Below are 19486 nucleotides of genomic sequence, written 5' to 3'. Positions count from 1 at the left end.
CGCCCACTCAGAAGAAGGAGCTGCGGCCGTGTTTCCCGACGTTGCCATGTTAACACTGCTGCTGGTGAAGGAGCGGAGGGGAGAGCAAGAGAACCCTCTGCTCTTTCGGCTCCGCAGGCCGGATAGAACAGCCGAACGGGCCGGATTCGGCCCGCAGGCCGTAGTTTGCCCACAGCTGGTTTAGGGGGTGATCAGGCTGGCAGGCAGGTGAGCAGTTGGGAGCCAGCAGTCCTGGATTGTGAAAGGGATTCCCTCAAGGGGTCCCAGATTGGAGAGGGTGTATGCTGGGCTGAGGGACACCCCCCCCCCCATGCACAAATTTCGTGCACCGGGCCTCTAGTAAAATCATGAATTCAGGCCTTCTTTTTAAACATAAAATAGAAAAAGAAATAACAGACACACACACATCTCTCTTCTGAGAAGAAAATTTGGAACAATTATTTTAAAAAGTTTAATTTGCAATATACACAATACTGGGATTGAGGTGCTTTCTGGTGGGGAATGCTACCTCTCGTTCAATATGCTGTAGGAGGGTCAAGTTCATGAAGACATTTGACATGATTCTTGGAAACTCTGTGCCCATGAGATTTCTCTACAGTGGCTACAATATGCATTTAATATGTCTGTGTATATGTCAGTACATTTACTTGTAGAGGCTGTGGAGCAGAGATTACATGCTTTGGGGCTTTTTCTAACATTTTTCTTTAATAAATTGTGCAAATCCCATTAAACTAAATTGCTTCTTAACAGCAAGAATCCAATCCTCAGGTAGTTTTCTCAGCATTATGACAGAAATTCACTCCCTACAAGTGGTATTCTATCATATATAACTGTTTATCTCAGATTTCCCTAGCACCTACTTGAATTCTATTGGCTTTTTAAGAAGGTTACTCAGAAATTATTTCGATAGAAGGTCCATAATATATAATTTGTCACTTGTAGTGAAATTTTGTTCTATTATATTGTGGACTGTTGTCCATTTAATTAATACAGGCTATCCCCCCACCCCTTATAAAGCAGACATGTTTGTTGTGAGTTAGATTGCATCTCTAGGCTTCAAGAAATATTAACAATACATTTAAATTTTGTGAATCATAGAATTAAAAGAAACTAATGTACATTAAACCTTCTCCTGTTAAACGTGGGGGAATTAAACCAGGGCCTGGTGAGGAAACATGGCTTATCTGAGGCTCCCTAGTTACTGCTAGACCCAGGATAAGAGTGTGGGTTGTCTAAATATTGTGCTTCTTTTATACACTTTTTCTGTAAACCATTAGGTAAACTTTGTGCCTGCCTGTTAAGTTCCAGGTCTGAATGCCCTTCTTAGGCCCCAAATCAGGCTATTCCAGAATCTATTTGAATAATAATACCTACAGATTTTGGTAAGAGGTGAGAATGGAAGTAGCAACAACTCACAAAAACTCAGACCAGTGACATGGTTTGACATTAGTCGTCTAATTTACCTGTGGATGTGGCCTAACCCCAATTCTACCAAAAATGAGTAAGAAAATGAGACTTAATTTCAAGCTCTATTTGCCGACTGGACAACCACATCAACAATTGAATAAGGAATCATGGGCCCAAGTTCTATACATGGCATACTCCTCTCTCTTTAGCCTCAGCCTCTGAGCTTAGCAGAAGGCAACATTTGGGGTCTTTATATATTGTTAGTAGGATAGTATAAATATTGGCTCTGGAGAATTTTCTAGGGCTACAAAAATTGTCATGATCTTTTTCATAAAGAGAACCTGCCAAGTAAATGTTATGATAGTCAGCAAAATAGTTAAAATAAGAGTAAAGAGGACTATAATTTTATAGACAAAAGGGTAGTTAATATAGGAAACTCTTGTAAGGAAAGTAAATGAAGTTCTATGGCTAGCCAAAATAGACCATGATAATTTCTTCCACCCTAAGAACTATCTCAGACAGCTTCAATAGTAAATATTATTAACCTTAAGTTTACTTTCCCTTGAAGTTACATTTAAACTGCCTGGTCATCATTTATCTACTATGTCTGTGATATCGGGAAGCAGTAAAACCATGCAATAATATAGACTTTGTATTGTAAGTACCAAAAATGAGATCAATGTTTCAGTCTGGGTGAAACATCAGGGAGTAGGGGCAAAGCTAAACATTGCAAAGGGTTTGGTCTAAGAAATACTAATGTATGGGTTAGCTGACAATGGTTAGACAAGGTGTTCCCTCTTCCTAGAGCATTCTCTTCATCCCACCCATACATTTTTTTTCTTTTTTCCTTTTCCTTGATGATCACAGACCATTGGGTCTCTGCAAATTTACATTTTCACAGGGAGGGAGTCGGAAGTAGTTGGAACGCCGGAGTCGCCTTGGGGGCAGACCAGCCATCTGGCGGCAAAGCTCATCTAGAAGAGAAGCAGAGCATGATGGGATTAGAATGTGGGAACAAAGGGCTGATGTTTTAAGGGAAAAAGAATACCAGTGTGGTGGAGTGAAAAGGTTTGGGAGGAATAGATCTGAGTTAGAATCACAGCTCAACCACTGACTTACTAGAAAGTTTCTTAATTTTTCTGAACTTCACTATCCTTTCTATAAAATAAGCATTAAAATACCTGCCTCAACAGTTTGGTTGTATTAAAGTGGAATAATGTATGCAAAGTACCTAGCACAGGTGGTCAGTAAATGTTAGTTTCCTTTCTATACCTAGCTCCCACTTTTTCTAATCATGGACTTTTGAATAACCAAAAAATGAGCTTCAATCACTCAATAGATACCTAAGTGTTTACTATGTGCAAATAGCTGTCTTGACTAAGTCCCCAGAGACCCTTGAAAGTGCCTAGAGTCCCAAATACTCAACCTCAATCTCAAGGTGCTTCCCTTGCAGGTGGCTTGCACAGAGCCAGTGGGGACAGGCAGCAAATTTCCTTCTCTGAAGTTAAGTACAGCTCTTAGTCAGGAACTCAGCACAAGGCGGGCTGCTTAGTCAGAAGTGGCTTGTCTGTGGTGCACTCACCAACCACAGCCACCTTTGGGGGCAGGCGATGGGGAAGGTAAGAAGAATCTTTGTTCCCATCATACATGGTCACTCACTTTCGACCCTTTTTATTGTTTTTATGAAGTCTTTCTACCTTCCTCTACCTCAGAAATTTCACAATGAGCAATATAAAGGGTGCTTGTAAGTGGTGGACTGTTTATAAGGTAGCTAGTTTCTAAATGTCCAATCTATTTCTAATTTAATTAAAGGCCTACCCAAACATTACTGTCTCCAAATTAATGTTTTGTGCATGTTTTTGTAGTTACAAACATGGCTGCAGACTAGTAGAATCTACTATTTGTAATGATTGACTTGGCCTTTTTACCTAGAACCCCAGTGAATGATCTTCAAAGCAGCCAGAGCTCTGACTATATACAGGAGAGATTTGGAGTTACTATCTAATTGGAAAGAGATCTGGGGGGTACTTTTTGTAGGGTTATGTTTATGTATTAAGCATGCTGCTTTACTTAGATTCCTTACTTGGGGTAACTTGGTGGAGAAGGGACTGATGTGAGTTCAGAGGGTGGCCAAAAGCCCTCCACCAAAGCCAGACCTGGGATCCATTAGCGTTGTGTCCTTCCTTACCTCTCACATAACTGTCCCTTCCCCCACTACAAACACAGACATCATCTTACCTTTCATAGCTTCATGTTCTTTACAGACAAGCCGGGAGCAAATCTCATTATTGATGATGTACATGCGTCGTAAACTGCCATAGTCCCAATGTCATGGTTAAAGAAGGAGACAGAAAGAGGTGTTGAGAGGGAGAATTAGTCTATGCCTAGGATGCCTTTTCAATTTCCGTATTCCCCACTCTTATCTGAGTTTCCTTAAGTATTTCAGAAAACGGTATTACTCTTCTTAGCGACACTTTGCATGCTCTTCCCTAGAATCAAGCTTAATACTAACTCCTCCCCACTATTTTCTAACTTCAGAGTTGGATCTTTCATTTCAGCCTTTTTCTATGAGGTAGTAAATTCAACGTACTTCTGTTTCCCTCATGACTATCCTTCCTCCAGCCCTTGCTTTTATTTGCCCTCTAGCATCTGGACTTGTTAGTCTGCCTGTTCTCTGAATAGCTCAATCCAGACTCCAAGTTCTATTGGGTACTTTCAGTAATAGCTAGAGGATTATGCTAAAATCTTCTGTCCCTCCAAAGACTGAAATTCCATAGTGGGAGCTCATTAAATAGTTGCTGACATGAAAACACTATCATGGAAGATGCTTTCTGGGTATTCTGGAACCCCTTACCTGGTAAAGCATAACTGATGAACGCATTGCTTGACTGGCCGATGCACAGAGTAGAGTCTTGTGCAAGCAAATTTTTCATCCCGGCACTCTGAAGAAACCCACACAAAAAAATAGGGAGAGGCATAACAAACATGAGAGATATAAACAAAGGATTAAAGAGATAGAGGAGGCAAAAACACACACAAACAATGGGGGGCATCTGTAATACAACAATAAAGATAAAAAGTTTTTTAAAGGGGATGGAGGAGGAGAGAAAAAGTGGGAAAAGCATACAAGGTAGTTTCTACAGATGATCATTGTAAGTTGGGGCATCTCTTTCCTGCTCACCAAAGCAGAGTAATAGGAAATTGACTAATATGAAATTTAGGTGCTTTCCTACCTGGAAGTAGATGTGGCTAAGATAATCTCCGAGGGGTTTTCTAGGAAAAAGTTCTCCTAGCATTATACAGGTGAAATATCAAACAAAAAATGCTGATAATCCCATTCTGAAAAATGGAAGTTCTAAGATGGGTAATTATTTTTCTGTCCCAATAGTTTTCAACCCTAGCTGCACATCAGAATTATCAATACATTAGGGAAAGCAATTTTAGTCCTGATGTCTATAGTACTATTGAGTACTTGCAGTCAGTTCCCAACCCTGTAACCAAATAAGGTCCAAAGGATTGTTTTGGGATCATGAGGGGTGGTCAAATCTTTTCACCATGGCTTTTAGGACAGAAGCTCACATAAAAAGGCAGGGGTGGGGCTGCGGGAGGAAGAATTAAGGACACTAAAAATAATCTTTGAGAAAAAATTGGAAGTAAACTAGAAGATATATACCCTCCAAAGAACAAAGGGATAAGGAATCCTCTGGACCACAAAAAAAAAAAAAAAGCTTAGGAAAAAGACAATCATACCTGAGATGTTTTTATCACTGGGCGAGGCTGGAAGGCAGAAATTTTATTCAGTTATTATTAGTTCTAGAAGTTACTACCTCTGTAACTGTCATGTTACCTCATTTGAGACCCATGTGGGGCACCCATGTAGATAAGAAACAAATCCTATATAATAAAACCCTAATAGCAGAAAGACCGGTCGCTATGACGCACACTGACCACCAGGGGGCAGACGCTCAATGCAGGAGCTACTCCCTGCTGGTTAGTGGGCTCCCACAGGGGGAGTGCTGCTCAGCCAGAAGCCGGGCTGACAGCTGGTGAGCGCAGCGGCGGTGGTGGGAGCCTCTCCCACCTCTGTGGCAGGCGGACATACCACCAGGGGTCCTGGACTGCAAGAGGGCGCAGGCCAGGCTGAGGGACCCCCCCAGAATGTTGTGCACTGGGCCTCTAGTGAGTTAATAACTCTTTAGCAACTTCTAAGGAACAAACAAACCCATAATGGTTTGTTTTGATTCACACAATTGCAGTGATTTAGAAGTTAGGATAGTAAATATGATTTTGCCTTTCTTAGGAAGTTGAAAATTTTATTATATTGAGAGGATTTTGTATTATTGACAATAAACAAATTTAGTAGGGACACAACAAAGAGCCACATGCTCAGAAGAGTTCCATCCTAGAGCTAAAAAGAGAAAAGATTTTTGCTGTAGAAGTTCTTCAAAAAAGAAAATTTCCTCTCTGTAAATCAGATACACTATCATGTGTTCTTTGATAAAATTTATTCGATAAAGAATAGCAAGGTTCATGGCCATAGCCTAATCTAACCTAGGTACTGGTTAAAAACGGGCCTAATTTGAAGAATGGAGAACAAATTAAGGAGCAAGATGGACCTTGAGGGAATTAACTAACTATGGGAGTTATCAGTAAAAAATGTGATTGGCAGAGTTGCTAACAGGATATTATAGGAAGTGCGTTAGGTGATTTCATCTATCCCATCGTTTCAGTTTCAAGTTTATACACTGAGAATTCTCAAATTTGTACTTCTAGCCCAGATCTCTCTTCTAAGCTTCAGAATATCAATCTAGCCACCATGTTATAAAAGACTTAATGGGTTTTTCAAATCCATCAATCCCAAACGGAATTATTTTTTCCAATTCACATTGTTTTTCAGTGAATAGTAGTACCATCCACACAATAGCCACCATCTACCTGATGGAAAGCTGAACATGACAACAGTCTCCTCCCCCTTGCAGCTCACATCCAATTCTCACTGCCTTTACCTTAGTTCAGGCCACCATCTTTTTTAAAAAAAAAAATTATTGATTTCAGCCCCAGCTGGTTTGGCTCAGTGGATAGAGCATCGGCCTGTGGACTGAAAGGTCCTGGGTTGGATTCCAGTCAAAAGCACATGACCAGGTTGCAAGCTCCATCCCCAGTATGGAGTGTGCAGGTGGCAGCTGATCGATGATTCTTTCTCATCGTTGATGTCTCCCTCTCCCTCTCCCTCTCCCTCTCCCTCTCCCTCTCCCTCTCCCTCTCCCTCTCCCTCTCCCTCTCCCTCTCCCTCTCCCTCTCCCTCTCCCTCTCCCTCTCCCTCTCCCTCTCCCTCTCCCTCTCCCTCTCCCTCTCCCTCTCCCTCTCCCTCTCCCTCTCCCTCTCCCTCTCCCTCTCCCTCTCCCTCTCCCTCTCCCTCTCCCTCTCCCTCTCCCTCTCCCTCTCCCTCTCCCTCTCCCTCTCCCTCTCCCTCTCCCTCTCCCTCTCCCTCTCCCTTCCTCTCTGAAATCAAATGCACGCCTCCTACTGGGTGATGAGCTTGCAACCGGGAATCAACCATGACCTCCTGGTTTATAGATCGAAGCTCAACCACTAAGCCATGCTGACCCAGTCAGGCCACCATCTTTTAACACATTAGTATTTGGACTACGCAACGTCATCCTCATTGGTTTTCCAACTCATCAGTCTGGTTTGAACCTTCCTTTGCATAAACTACACTCTGATTGGTTTTTGTTTCCACCCTAAGCCTTTGCCCCCATTATTTTCTTTACCTAAAGCTCTTCCCCTTCTATTCACTTGATTCACTTCTACTTGTCTTCCAAGAAGCATTTTAGACAATGTGCTCTCTAGAAAAGCCTTTCCTAACCCCCAACACTGAATATAGTCAAGGGCTCTTTTTTATCTGTTCACTTGTCTATCTTGTCTATTAGACAAAAAAATATCTAGTAGAAGAAAATTAGTTTTGTTTACCTTTATATCCCTGTTACCTACATAGCAGGTTTTCAGTAAATATTTGCTCTAAATAATGTTAGTTGCGATCTCCTTTTCTCATGTCCTACCACTTATTCCTTGTGGGTTTGACCCTAATCATTTTTTTTTTTAAATCTGTTTTTTCCAGTGTGCCAAGCTCTATTTTGCTTTCACATGTTTGAACAGCTATTTCCTTTGGTTGGAATGCACATCCCTTCCATAATTGCCTGGCTTGCTCCAATTCTTCTTTCAAGATTCAGTTTGACCATTACTTCTAGAAAGTTCTTTATCTCCCCATACATTTCTTTGTTTATATATTTTGTTTTACTCATTTGGTCTTAGAAAGGTTAAAAGATCATGGGTTGGTATTGTGTACATCAAACACTTGGCATAGCTATGCTTGTTAGTGGATCAAAAAAAGGTCATTAAATTGAATAAACTGTAACCCTGTATAGTTAGGATCCTTCACCAGCTGTAATGCCTTCCATCATAGGCTCTGGGGAAAGCCCAGAATGGCCCCGGTGGCCCTGGGATCCCAGATCTGAACTCACCCAGGTCATCTGTGGAAGGCACGATATCAGCCAGAACTGAAAAGGCACAAAACAGCAGGTGTGAGGAGGGTTTTGAATTGGCAAGGGGGAAGGTAGAATTAAGGAGAATGGAAATATTAGGTCAAGGTCAAGGCTATGGTTGAGTTTGTGTATTATGTCCAATGAAATAGAATTAATTGAAGTAATTGTGAATATTTTTGAAGAATATTTGTCCTATTGACATTATACTAATTTGGGGGAGCCTTTATCATTCATGACATTTTAACTATTAATCCACTTTGCTTCCTCTTTTTATCCCACTGTCACTGAACAACATGCCCACAATTTCTCTATGGCTTTCCCAGAGATAAAAAATATATATATATAGGATTAACTCAAGAACTGGAATAAATATTGTAAGAATCATGCCATTTTTAAAGAACTGTAGTAAAAGTTACCTGTTTCATCTGTAGAGGGTTCATTTACCAAATCTGCAAAGATAACAACACAGAGAATGAAAAATGCAAGTAGGAAAAGTGGAAAGGGAAGCAGGATAAGGGTTGATGGTCTAAAAGGAGGCAAGAAAGATTGAGGTGAAAGAATGTGGACTGTGGGGGCAAATGTAAGGGACTTTCACAGAAGGAAATGGAGGAGAGAAAACGTTTGGGTGTGCTTACAGCATCGGCGGCATCTGAGATAGACAATGGAGCTCTGCATGAACTCAGAGTGCCCACCAACCTCTCTTTTAGGCTTTCTTTGTACAGACTGCGGCTTCAATCCTTCTACCCCCAATATGAAAGCAACGAAATAAACAAAGGAAAACTTACTAGGATCTTCTGTGAATGTTTCTATAGTTACTGGAGCTAAATAAAAAATCAGAAAACATTTTCTGAGCATTCTTTTTACCCCTCCTAGTAAGTGAAATTGTCTAGCACAGTGGCCAACGCAGAGTAAGTATTCCACAATTATTTTTCTTTGCTTCCCAGCCTAAGTCCTTTCCCCACTAACCCAAACAAATGTCATTTTCCTATTTTCATGAATACACTCTTGAAATCCTTGACCTAGAATGTCTTTTTTCCTTTGACTGAATTATAGAGGGATGAATAAGTTAAACTACATGCCCATCAGATAATCTTCCACAGACACCCCTTTCTCAGTTGGACTTTGGTTAAACATTAGACTTCAGGAATAATTTCTATTATTTTTATTGTCCTAACAGATGATAATACATTTACATAATCTAAGTTAACTATGTGTCAGGCACTGTTTAAGTCCCTGTTTATCTTTACAAAAGACACTGATTTTGCTATTTATCACTTTGATGTAATTAAATAGCAGTCTGCTCATGTGCTTATATACAAGAGTGTTTACAAAAGGTGATGTTGGTAATTTTATGATGCTCAGTGAGAAGCGAGGTGAAGGGAGGGGAGGGGAAATGCCTATGTTAGTAGACAATGCCTTATAGGTGATCATTGAAAAGTACAGGCAGGAGGAGAAGGAATAAAAATGGCCCAAGTCTTGCCGAAACCGGTTTGGCTCAGTGGATGGAGCGTCGGCCTGCGGACTGAAGGGTCCCAGGTTCGATTCCGGTCAAGGGCATGTACCTTGGTTGCGGGCACATTCCCAGTGGGGGGTGTGCGGGAGGCGGCTGATCGATGTTTCTCTCTCATCGATGTTTCTGGCTCTCTATCCCTCTCCCTTCCTCTCTGTGAAAATCAATAAAATATATTTAAAAAAAAAAATGGCCCAAGTCTTAAGGTGGAATCTATTGGGATAAATAAAGAAAACTGTATTTAAAACCCTAAATAATAGCACTTCCTGGAACAACTTGTTTTGATTAAAAAAAATAACCCAGCAGTGTTAATATCTAATAGCAAATATCCCAGCTAGAATGATCCTTCATTGTAGAAAGCTTATAGTCATAATCTATTTTACCCACTGGGGGTAAGCAAATTCACATAATTTGGTTTGACTTTCTTTTAACTTCAGAGTGTAAACGTCAGATTTAAAGTTAGTGAGAATAGCATTTTAATAAAGTACACCAGAGTTATTGATCATTGTAGTAGAGGAAAAACACAAATAAAGCATTATAAAGGAATTTCCCCTGCTAACTGCTTACCTCATTAAAAAAAATTCCAGACAGAAGAATAATCAGATCTGACAATAGAGCATTTTTATCTTTACTGCTCAGTATAAACTTTCTTCTTTTAGAGCAACTCTTGATAAGAGGAATCCAGGTTTCTTTCAGTCCTACAGGATATTTAAAAAACCACTGACCTGAATCATTCCGGAGACTATGAGGGGAGTGGAACCTCTGGGGCATAGCCCAATCTGGCCCTGTTTCCTTTCTCTCTCGCCATATTCCAGCCCAGCCACTCACAGAAACAAAGAGAAGCAGTGAGGGCAAGGGGGTTGAGAGTGTATCCCAGCTGCCTCAGGATTCCAGGGCAGAATACTGCTTCTTGCATATTCCTCAATTTACCCCCCTTTTCCATGAGCTATCACCATATAAATACTTATCTAGAATTTATGTTCTCTGAAAGAAACCTTTAAGAGACATTTTCATCTTATCCTATCTAATAAAAGAGTAATATGCAAATTAACCATCACCCTGCTACACCCACAAGCCATGCCCACCAGCCAATCAGGAGTGAGTATGCAAATTAACCCCAACCAAGATGGCTGCGGGAGGCTTGGGTTTCCCGGTAATGGAAGAAGCCAAGCTTTCCACACACTATGACGAGCCCACGCCTCCACTCAAGGCTACAAAGTTTCAATTATAGAAGATAAATAAATCCCAGATACCAGGGCTTCCACTTGGGTCACCGGGGGGCGTGGCTGGCCTGCAAACCACCACAGACCCCTCGCCCAGGCTGCCCCACGCCCCAAGGGAGCCCCCACCCATGCACCAGGCCTCTATCCTATCTAATAAAGAGGGAATATGCTAATTGACCATCACTCCAACACAAGATGGCTGCCCCCATGTGGTCAGAGATCCTGCCCCCATGTGGACACAAGATGGCTGCCACAAGATGGCCAGCAGGGGAGGGCAGTTGGGAGGGACCACACCTGCAAGGGAGGGCAGTTTGGAGGGACCAGACCTGCAGGGGAGGGCAGTTAGGATGACCAGGCTGGCAGAGGAGGGAAGTTTGGGGCGACTGGGCCTGCAGGGAAGGGCAGTTGGGGGGGACCCAGGCCTGCAGGGGAGGGCAGTTAGGAGCAAATGGGCTGACAGGGTAGCAGTTAGGCATCAATCAGTCTGGCAGGGGAGTGGTTAGGTGGTGATCAGGCTGGCAAGCAGAAGCAGTTAGGGGCAATCAGGAAGGCAGACAGGTGAGCAGTTGGGAGCCAGCAGTCTTGGGTTGTGAGAGGGGTCCCAGATTGGAGAGGGTGCAGGCTGGGCTGAGGGACAACACCCCCTCATGCATGAATTTTGTGCACTGGGCCTCTAGTCTTACAATATTTCTGATAGAAAAACAACACAAAATCATAAATATCTATATATATACATATAAAAGCCTAAGCGACCGGTCTACCGTTCAACTGGTTGACCGATCGACCGGTCACTATGACATGCACTGACCGCCAGGGAGCAGATGCTCAACACAGGAGTTGCCCCGAGAGGGTCAGTGCACTCCCACAGCAGGAGCAGCAGGCGCAGCAGGGCTGGGATGAGCCTCGGGCTCCTCCCTGGCCATCTGCTGCTTGGCGCACTACTACATCCTTCAGGGGATGTCAGACTGCCGGGGATTGGGCTGAAACCAGCAGTCCAACATCCCTTGAGGGGTCGCGGATTGCAACAGGGTGCAGGCCAGGCTGAGGGACTCCACCAGTGCACAAATCCGTGCACCAGGTCTCTAGTTATAAGATAAGGTCCAAGACTGGACCTTACCCGGGCCAAAGAAATGAGTCCAGGTTTTTCGTTTTGCTAGCACTGAAATCTGATATAGATTCAGAAATTTAGGGATTCAGACCTATTTACTCATAACTGAAAAGAGAAGTTTTTATTTCTATATTTTTATCTTCCATCCAGAACTCATGACACAAGAAATTATATCATGCCCCAGTGCACACATAAAACTGAAGCAAGTTTAAAGATTATACTTTACTGTTTTAATGTACTTGCATATACTCTATTTTTATTTTAATCTATTTTAATTCTATAAAAAATACCAGTTGTGACCCACTCATTTGATTTTATGACCCATTAATGAGTTACATACTGCTGTGCTCACAAGGTTTGGAAATAGTAGGAGATAAATTATCACTATGTTTAATGTCTGGAGGAAGAGATAAATTATAACTTTGTTGAATGTCTTGGAATTTCCTTCATTAAGGTGAAGGAAGTGGTCCTTTGGAAGCCAAAACTTTTGAGTTCTGTTCAGTTGTGCCACAACTTGGCTATAGTACTGAGATAATTTCTAATCCTGTCTTTGCATTTTAGTTTCTCCATTGTCACATGGATAGCTTTCTGTTACGATTAGTGGGCATTTTCTGAGTGAGATGAGAGATGTACAGAGGAGAGTGTAAGCAAGAGATGGATATAGAGGAGGTCCTGGGAAAAGAACTGTAGTAAAAGTTACCTGTTTCATCTGCAGAGGGTCCAACTACCAAACCTGCAATGGTAACAACACAGAGAATGAAAAATGCAAGTAGGAAAAGTGGAAAGGGAAGCAGGATAAGGGTTGATGGTCTAAAAGGAGGCAAGAAAGATTGAGGTGAAAGAATGTGGACTGTGGGGGCAAATGTAAGGGACTTTCACAGAAGGAAATGGAGGAGAGAAAACGTTTGGGTGTGCTTACAGCATCGGCGGCATCTGAGATAGACAATGGAGCTCTGCATGAACTCAGAGTGCCCACCAACCCCTCTTTCAGGCTTTCTTTGTACAGACTGCGGCTTCAATCCTTCTACCCCCAATATGAAAGCAACGAAATAAACAAAGGAAAACTTACTAGGTTCTTCTGTTAATGCTTCTGCAGTTGCTGGAGCGAAATAAAAAATCAGAAAACATTTTCTGAGCATTTCCCCCCCCCGAACATTCTTTTTACCCCTCCCAGTAAGTGAAATTATCTATCACAGTGGCCAACACAGAGTAAATATTCCACAGTTGCTTTTCTTTGTTTGCTTCCCAGTCTAAGTCCTTTCCCCACTAACCCAAATAAATGTCACTTTCCTATTTTCATGAATATACTCTTGTAGTCCTTGACCTAGAATGTCTTTTTTTCCTTTGACTGTATTATAGAGGGATGAATAAGTTAAACTACATGCCCATCAGATAATCTTCCACAGACACCCCTTTCTCAGTTGGGCTTTGGTTAAGCATTAGACTTCAGGAATAATTTCTATTATTTTTATTGCCTAACAGATGATAATACATTTACATAATCTAAGTTAAGTATGTGTCAGGCACTGTTTATGTCCCTGTTTTTACAGATGATAAAACTGAGCACCAGAAGAATAAATAATTTACACAAGGTCATAGAGCTTGCTATGGATTGGTGACCTTCTTGCAATGCTTACTCAAAATGAAAATTATCTTTACCAAAGACACTGATTTTGCTGTTTATAACTTTGATGTAATTGGATATCATTCTGCTCATATGTTTATATACAAGAGTGTTTACAAAAGGTAATTTTATGATGCTCAGTGAGAAGCGAGGTGAAGGGAGGGGAGGGGAAATGCCTATGTTAGTAGACAATGCCTTATAGGTGATCATTGAAAAGTACAGGCAGGAGGAGAAGGAATAAAAATGGTCCAGGTCTTAAGGTGGAATCTATTGGGATAAATAAAAAAAACTGTATTTAAAATCCTAAATAATAGCACTTCCTGGAACAACTTGTTTTGATTAAAAAAATAACCCAGCAGTGTTAATATCTAATAGCAAATATCCCAGCTAGAATGATCCTTCATTGTAGAAAGCTTATAGTCATAATCTATTTTACCCACTAGGGGTCAGCAAATTCACATAATTTGGTTTGACTTTCTTTTAACTTCAGTGACTAAACGTCAGATTTAAAGTTAATGAGAATAGCATTTTAATAAAGTACACCAGAGTTATTGATCATTGTAGTAGAGGAAAAACACAAATAAAGCATTATAAAGGAATTTCCCCTGCTAACTGCTTACCTCATTAAAAAAAATTCCAGACAGAAGAATAATCAGATCTGACAATAGAGCATTTTTATCTTTACTGCTCAGTATAAACTTTCTTCTTTTAGAGCAACTCTTGATAAGAGGAATCCAGGTTTCTTTCAGTCCTACAGGATATTTAAAAAACCACTGACCTGAATCATTCCGGAGACTATGAGGGGAGTGGAACCTCTGGGGCATAGCCCAATCTGGCCCTGTTTCCTTTCTCTCTCGCCATATTCCAGCCCAGCCACTCACAGAAACAAAGAGAAGCAGTGAGGGCAAGGGGGTTGAGAGTGTATCCCAGCTGCCTCAGGATTTCAGGGCAGAATACTGCTTCTGCGCATATTCCTCAATTTACCCCCCTTTTCTATGAGCTATCACCATATAAATACTTATCTAGAATTTATGTTCTCTGAAAAGAAATCTTTAAGGAGACATTTTCATCTTTTCTTATAATATTTCTGATAGAAAAACAAGACAAAGTCATAAATATCTATATATACAAAAGCCTAAGTGACCAGGGGGCAGACGCTCAATGCAGGAGCTTCCCCTGATGGTCAGTGCACTCCCACAGCAGGAGCAGCAGGCCCAGCAGGGCCGGGATTAGCGGGAGTGGCCAGGCACCCAGAATTGGGCTCCTTCCTGGCCACCTGCTGCTTGGCGCACTACTACATCCCTCAGGGGATGTCAGACTGCCGGGGATTGGGCTGAAACCAGCAGTCCGACATCCCCTGAGAGTTCGTGGATTGCAACAGGGTGCAGGTCAGGCTAAGGGACCCCACCAGTGCACAAATCCATGCACCAGGCCTCTAGTTATAAGATAAGGTCCAAGACTGGACGTTACCCGGGCCAAAGAAATGAATCCAGGTTTTTCGTTTTGCTAGCACTGAAATCTGATATAGGTTCAGAAATTTAGGGATTCAGACCTATTTACTCACAACAGAAAAGGTAAGTTTTTATTTCTATATTTTTATCTTCCATCCAGAACTCATGATATAAGAAGTTATATCATTCCTCAGTGCACACATAAAACTGAAACAAGTTTAAAGATAATACTTTACTGTTTCAATGGACTTGCATGTACTCTATTTTTATTTTAGTCTACCCTAATTCTATAAAAATACCAGTTGTGACCCACTCATTTGATTTTATGACCCATTAATGAGTTACATCCTGCTGTGCTCATAAGGGTTGGGAATAGTAAGAGATAAATTATAATTTTGTTGAGTATCTTGGAATTTCCTTCATTAAGGTGAAGGAAGTGGTCCTTTGGAAGCCAAAACTTTTGAGTTCTGTTCAGTTGTGCCACAACTTGGCTATAGTACTGAGATAATTTCTAATCCTGTCTTTGCATTTTAGTTTCTCCATTGTCACATGGATAGCTTTCTGTTACGATTAGTGGGCATTTTCTGAGTGAGATGAGAGATGTACAGAGGAGAATGTAAGCAAGAGATGGGTATAGAGGAGGTCCTAGGAAAAGTGTTTCGGTAGATTAAAAAAAAAAAAAAAGACAAGAATATATGGGATGATAGCATTAGGGAAACTGGTGAATTAGATCCTATTTCCTACACTGTGGCAACACATCTCTGTTGAATTACAGATTCTTTAATTCTGACCATTCATTTACATAACCTCAACAAACCCCAGATCCAAGAGTTCACTTACCTTCTTGACCACTGACCCCTAGAGGTGTCCAGTCTGTACCAAAGGAAAGAGAAAAGGGATGTGAGTGACTCCAGCTCTATACCCCAAAAAAGCTTAAAAAAATTTTTTTTTATTGATTTCTGGCCAAGGGCAAGTGCCCTTGACCAGAATGGAACCCAGGACCCTTTAGTCCTCAGGCCAGCACTTTCTTCACTGAGCCAAACCAGCTAGGGCCCCAAAAGCTTTTATAAAATGAACCAGAAAACGATGGGGAAATGGTTGTACTTTATCTTTCTGTGTTTTATTTTTATATGGTTCAATACAAAATTACTCAGATCGTTAGTGCTACACACAAATGTGCAAACACTTAAGCAAGACAACAAATTCCTGAGAACAAACTCCTGCTCTGTTATGCCCTGACTCAGCATGCCCTGTTGCCCTCATTCCCAGCCAGAAGGAATAGGGTCCTGTTCCACAGAGAGAGCCAGTAGCAATTCTACCCTGTGCTGTCCTTCTATGCCCACAGCCATCCCACTAGCTACACTACTGTACAAGCCAAAAAGATTATTTTTCTCACAGTCTGTATGTGGCAGAATGAGAAAAATAGAGTAGGATTTTTTTTTTTAAATCCAAGGTTTATTTTCCATGACTAAACTTCTAGCCAGCTTCTGTGAAATCTGTGAAGATCATTTTACTTTTGTGTATAGATGTGGCACATATTTTTTCTGTACAAGTGAATATACTTGTGTGTATGCTGGTGCTAGTGTTTGATATGTGTTACTGCTTTTCTACAGAGTTTAAATTTGGTCTACTTTCTTATTAGGTGGTCTGTACATGTGTATGTGTGTCAGCTTCTTTTTCCCTTGATATTTGTGTACTTGGGTATTTATGTGTGTGAGCCTCTTTTGGTTAATATGTATTTGTATGTATTTCACCTTAATTTCATAACTCTCAGGATACCTTTTCCTAAGTCTGAGGTTATCTCTCTCCATAACTCTGCCTTTTTTTAAAAAAACACACAAATCTATTCCCTTCTTTTCTTTCATAGCAATTCTAGAACTCAAGAGCAAGCATTTCTCTCCCAATTTCCCTCCAACCACCTTCCATTCCACTCTGTAACACACACCTCCAGACACGTGTAGAGCTGAGGAGCTAGCTGCAGCATCTTAGGGAGAAAAGAATAAAGGTAGGGACTCACCTGAGGGAAGGATGAGTGCAGTGAGAAACAGCAGCACCTTGGGTCCAAAGAGCAGCATATCTAACAGGGATGGTGGAAGAGTAGAGATTGTAATGCTCAGGGACACATCAGCATTTCAGTTCCAGGGAAGGCTGTCTGTGGCCCACATCTCTCTGTCGTCCCAGGACCTTTCCTGGTCCCCCATATCACTCAAACCCTTTCCCTCTTCATATCTTTCACCCGACATTTATTTCTCAATTCGAATTCTATTCTTTGGTCACTTACCATTATTTTCACTCTCCTTACTCTTTTCTCCCAAGTCAGAGGAAATTTTATATGCTGAATGGTCCATGTATGCCCCTGCTCGGTGGTCTCTTTCACCCCTAGGGTCTGATCTCCTTCTCTTTTGGTATCTGTGACTTGATTATGTCATCTGCTCACCTTGGTGTCTTCTTTCATTTGAATTTTGTGGCTAATTGAGATGTCTGCTCAATTTTAAATTGTCCAATGAGATTCCCAATTGCTCCCCTCCAGCTCTTCAGTGTATACACACATACACACACGTATGCACACACACACATACACACTCCTTCTGTTTATTTAGGGTTTTATACAATGAAACAACTCACTGTCTATGGTCCTCTGCTCTTTCCACCGAGTCCTTTGGCTGCTGACTGTGTCTCTCTCCTTCTCACGCTATTCCTACTTTGGCTGGAGAATAAGATGAACAGGGCCACTCCCTGGGAAGGACTTCAAATTTGGCCTCCTGAAACAATGAGATGAGGGAGAGCGAGAGAGAAAGAGAGAGAGAGAGAGAGAGAGAGAGAGAGAGAGAGAGAGAGAGAGAGAGGCAGGCTAGAGGAGTGTAATGAGGCAATGAGGCTGAAAGGAGAAGGGGGATGGGAATTTGCAGTCACTCACACCCTCATTCCAAAGGTTATTACCACATTGGTGATAGATGCTGCTGCTCCCTAGAAGGGTTGGCCCAAGCCCACATATGCCTTTCTTCCAGGAGCCTATTTTCCCTCTCGCAATCTGGCCTTGGCACCCTCCACCCCCATCCCCTGGGTTCCTTCTTACCTAATCGATTCTATCTCATCCTTGGAATGTTTTTCTGCACATCACCAGAAACTGTTCCTATCTCTGACTATCTTCCATGTTTGAATCATTTTTGCATCTTCCTTTCTCCTTTTTGGACATTCATCTCTTCAAGACCAACAAATTCCTTTGTATCCCTGTATTTATCTTCTTTCTGTGCCGCTTTCTTGACCCACTCATTCAGACTTTTGTTGTTGTTGTTTTATTCTTCTAGAAATCCCATTTATTCCCACATCCAAGCAAAAACAGACACCACACGAGTTTTGTCCAAGAGGAGGGCTGTCTGTCTTAGGGTTCGAAAAAGTTGAGGGAAACAGTGCCCTCTAAATCATTTTGGAATGTGGAGCAGCTCTGTGGGAGGAGATGCCAGCTGTATTTTGTCTTTGGCTTTGTCTAAGTTTATGCTAAGAATCTTGGTGTCTGGAATCTTAAGGACAAAATGCCATCGGAAGCCCCCAAAAAACTGAGGGCCAAGTTTATGTTTGTTCTGCTTGACTTACTCTCCGCCAGTGCTTTTCCTCACATCATGTAATATGTAGATAACTGCCAGGGCTGACCAGCAGACCCTGAGCGATGGATGAACAGATTGCTCTGACACACGTTTCTATGAAAGAGAGGGCTAAGGGACGGTTTTACATTAGAAGTAAAAAGCAGTCCTGTTCACCTGCCTTCTTAGGCTTTTATTGTCACAACAGCTTGAACTAAAATTAACCTCTATATACAATCAGTAGGGTAAGTATCCTTGAGAAAGCATATGCTTCTATAAGGTCAGGTCTTTAAAGACTAAACATAGAGATCCTAGCAAAATACCCCGGGGGGTCGGACTTGTTTGGAAAAGTCAAGATAGGGGCTGCCACCTTCGCAAGGTCCCCCCAGAGGCCCCCGGCCTTTCAGAGAACCTCCTTACAGACATTCCAATCAAGTCCCATGCTTCCCCACAGATAACACTTTCTCAGATCCAGGAGTTTTATTAAAAACGTTTGTATTTGCTCTTATTCATAGCAACCCTAGTGGTTAGACCATAAAATATCTCGACTTTAGAGAGAATCAATTTGAATTATAGAAACTCAAAAAGGAGGAGTGGTTAATCTTTATGTGCACTAGAATTGTCAAATGTTAAGGCATCTGTTAACTCTTGTAGTCTACACTGTGTATCTCTCTGATGAGTTAACTTAGAGAAGAGTCCAGATGGACACAGAGCAGATTGTATTAACAAGTTACAGACTAGAGGAAAGGAAGGTAAAGGAAGGAAGGAGGGAGTGAGGGAGGAAAGAAGAAGGATAACTAGCTGGAAGGAAGGGAGAGCAATGGGTATAATGAGAAGTAAGTGACTAGCACTTCTGACTCCTTTGAAGGAACTGTAAGTGTGTCCTTTTTGAGATACATGTGTTCTGGTGAGTCCCTAGAACAAATCTGAGTACAAACCCAGCTCTGTCCTCATCTGCTTGGCCCAGAACTTGCTCTTCTTCCATCTGCTCTGCAGTGAGAGTGCAGAGGCTGGAAAACAGATGTGATTCTAGTCTGGGG

The 19486-nt window shown here is 41.7% G+C and overlaps 1 protein-coding gene across 4 annotated transcripts; it reads right to left on the bottom strand.

Annotated features, from left to right (window-relative positions):
* Nucleotides 1-415: 415 nt before the first annotated feature.
* On the bottom strand, nt 416-17745 carry MFAP5 (microfibril associated protein 5). 4 transcript variants are annotated; one of them, XM_080659251.1, is made up of 12 exons: nt 17491-17745; nt 16883-16942; nt 15706-15738; nt 12860-12889; nt 12491-12523; nt 8735-8770; nt 8366-8398; nt 7929-7964; nt 5158-5184; nt 4262-4349; nt 3646-3719; nt 416-2381 (listed from the first exon to the last, which is right to left on the bottom strand). In XM_080659251.1, exons 2-12 carry the CDS (start codon nt 16938-16940, stop codon nt 2269-2271), a joined length of 561 nt encoding a protein of 186 aa, XP_080515377.1. In that variant the 5' UTR covers nt 16941-16942; nt 17491-17745; the 3' UTR covers nt 416-2268. The 4 variants fall into 4 exon arrangements, with proteins under 4 accessions (XP_080515377.1, XP_080515378.1, XP_080515379.1 ...); XM_080659252.1 differs by lacking the exon at nt 8735-8770 and having other exon boundaries at nt 17491-17593; XM_080659253.1 differs by lacking the exon at nt 7929-7964 and having other exon boundaries at nt 17491-17585.
* Between the last annotated feature and the right edge of the window lie 1741 nt (nt 17746-19486).

Source organism: Plecotus auritus, assembly GCF_963455305.1.
Source record: "Plecotus auritus genome assembly, chromosome: 3".
Classification (NCBI taxonomy): domain Eukaryota; kingdom Metazoa; phylum Chordata; class Mammalia; order Chiroptera; family Vespertilionidae; genus Plecotus; species Plecotus auritus.
The sequence above is the reverse complement of the archived record's forward strand: the minus strand, read 5'-3'. Positions and strand labels throughout refer to the sequence as shown.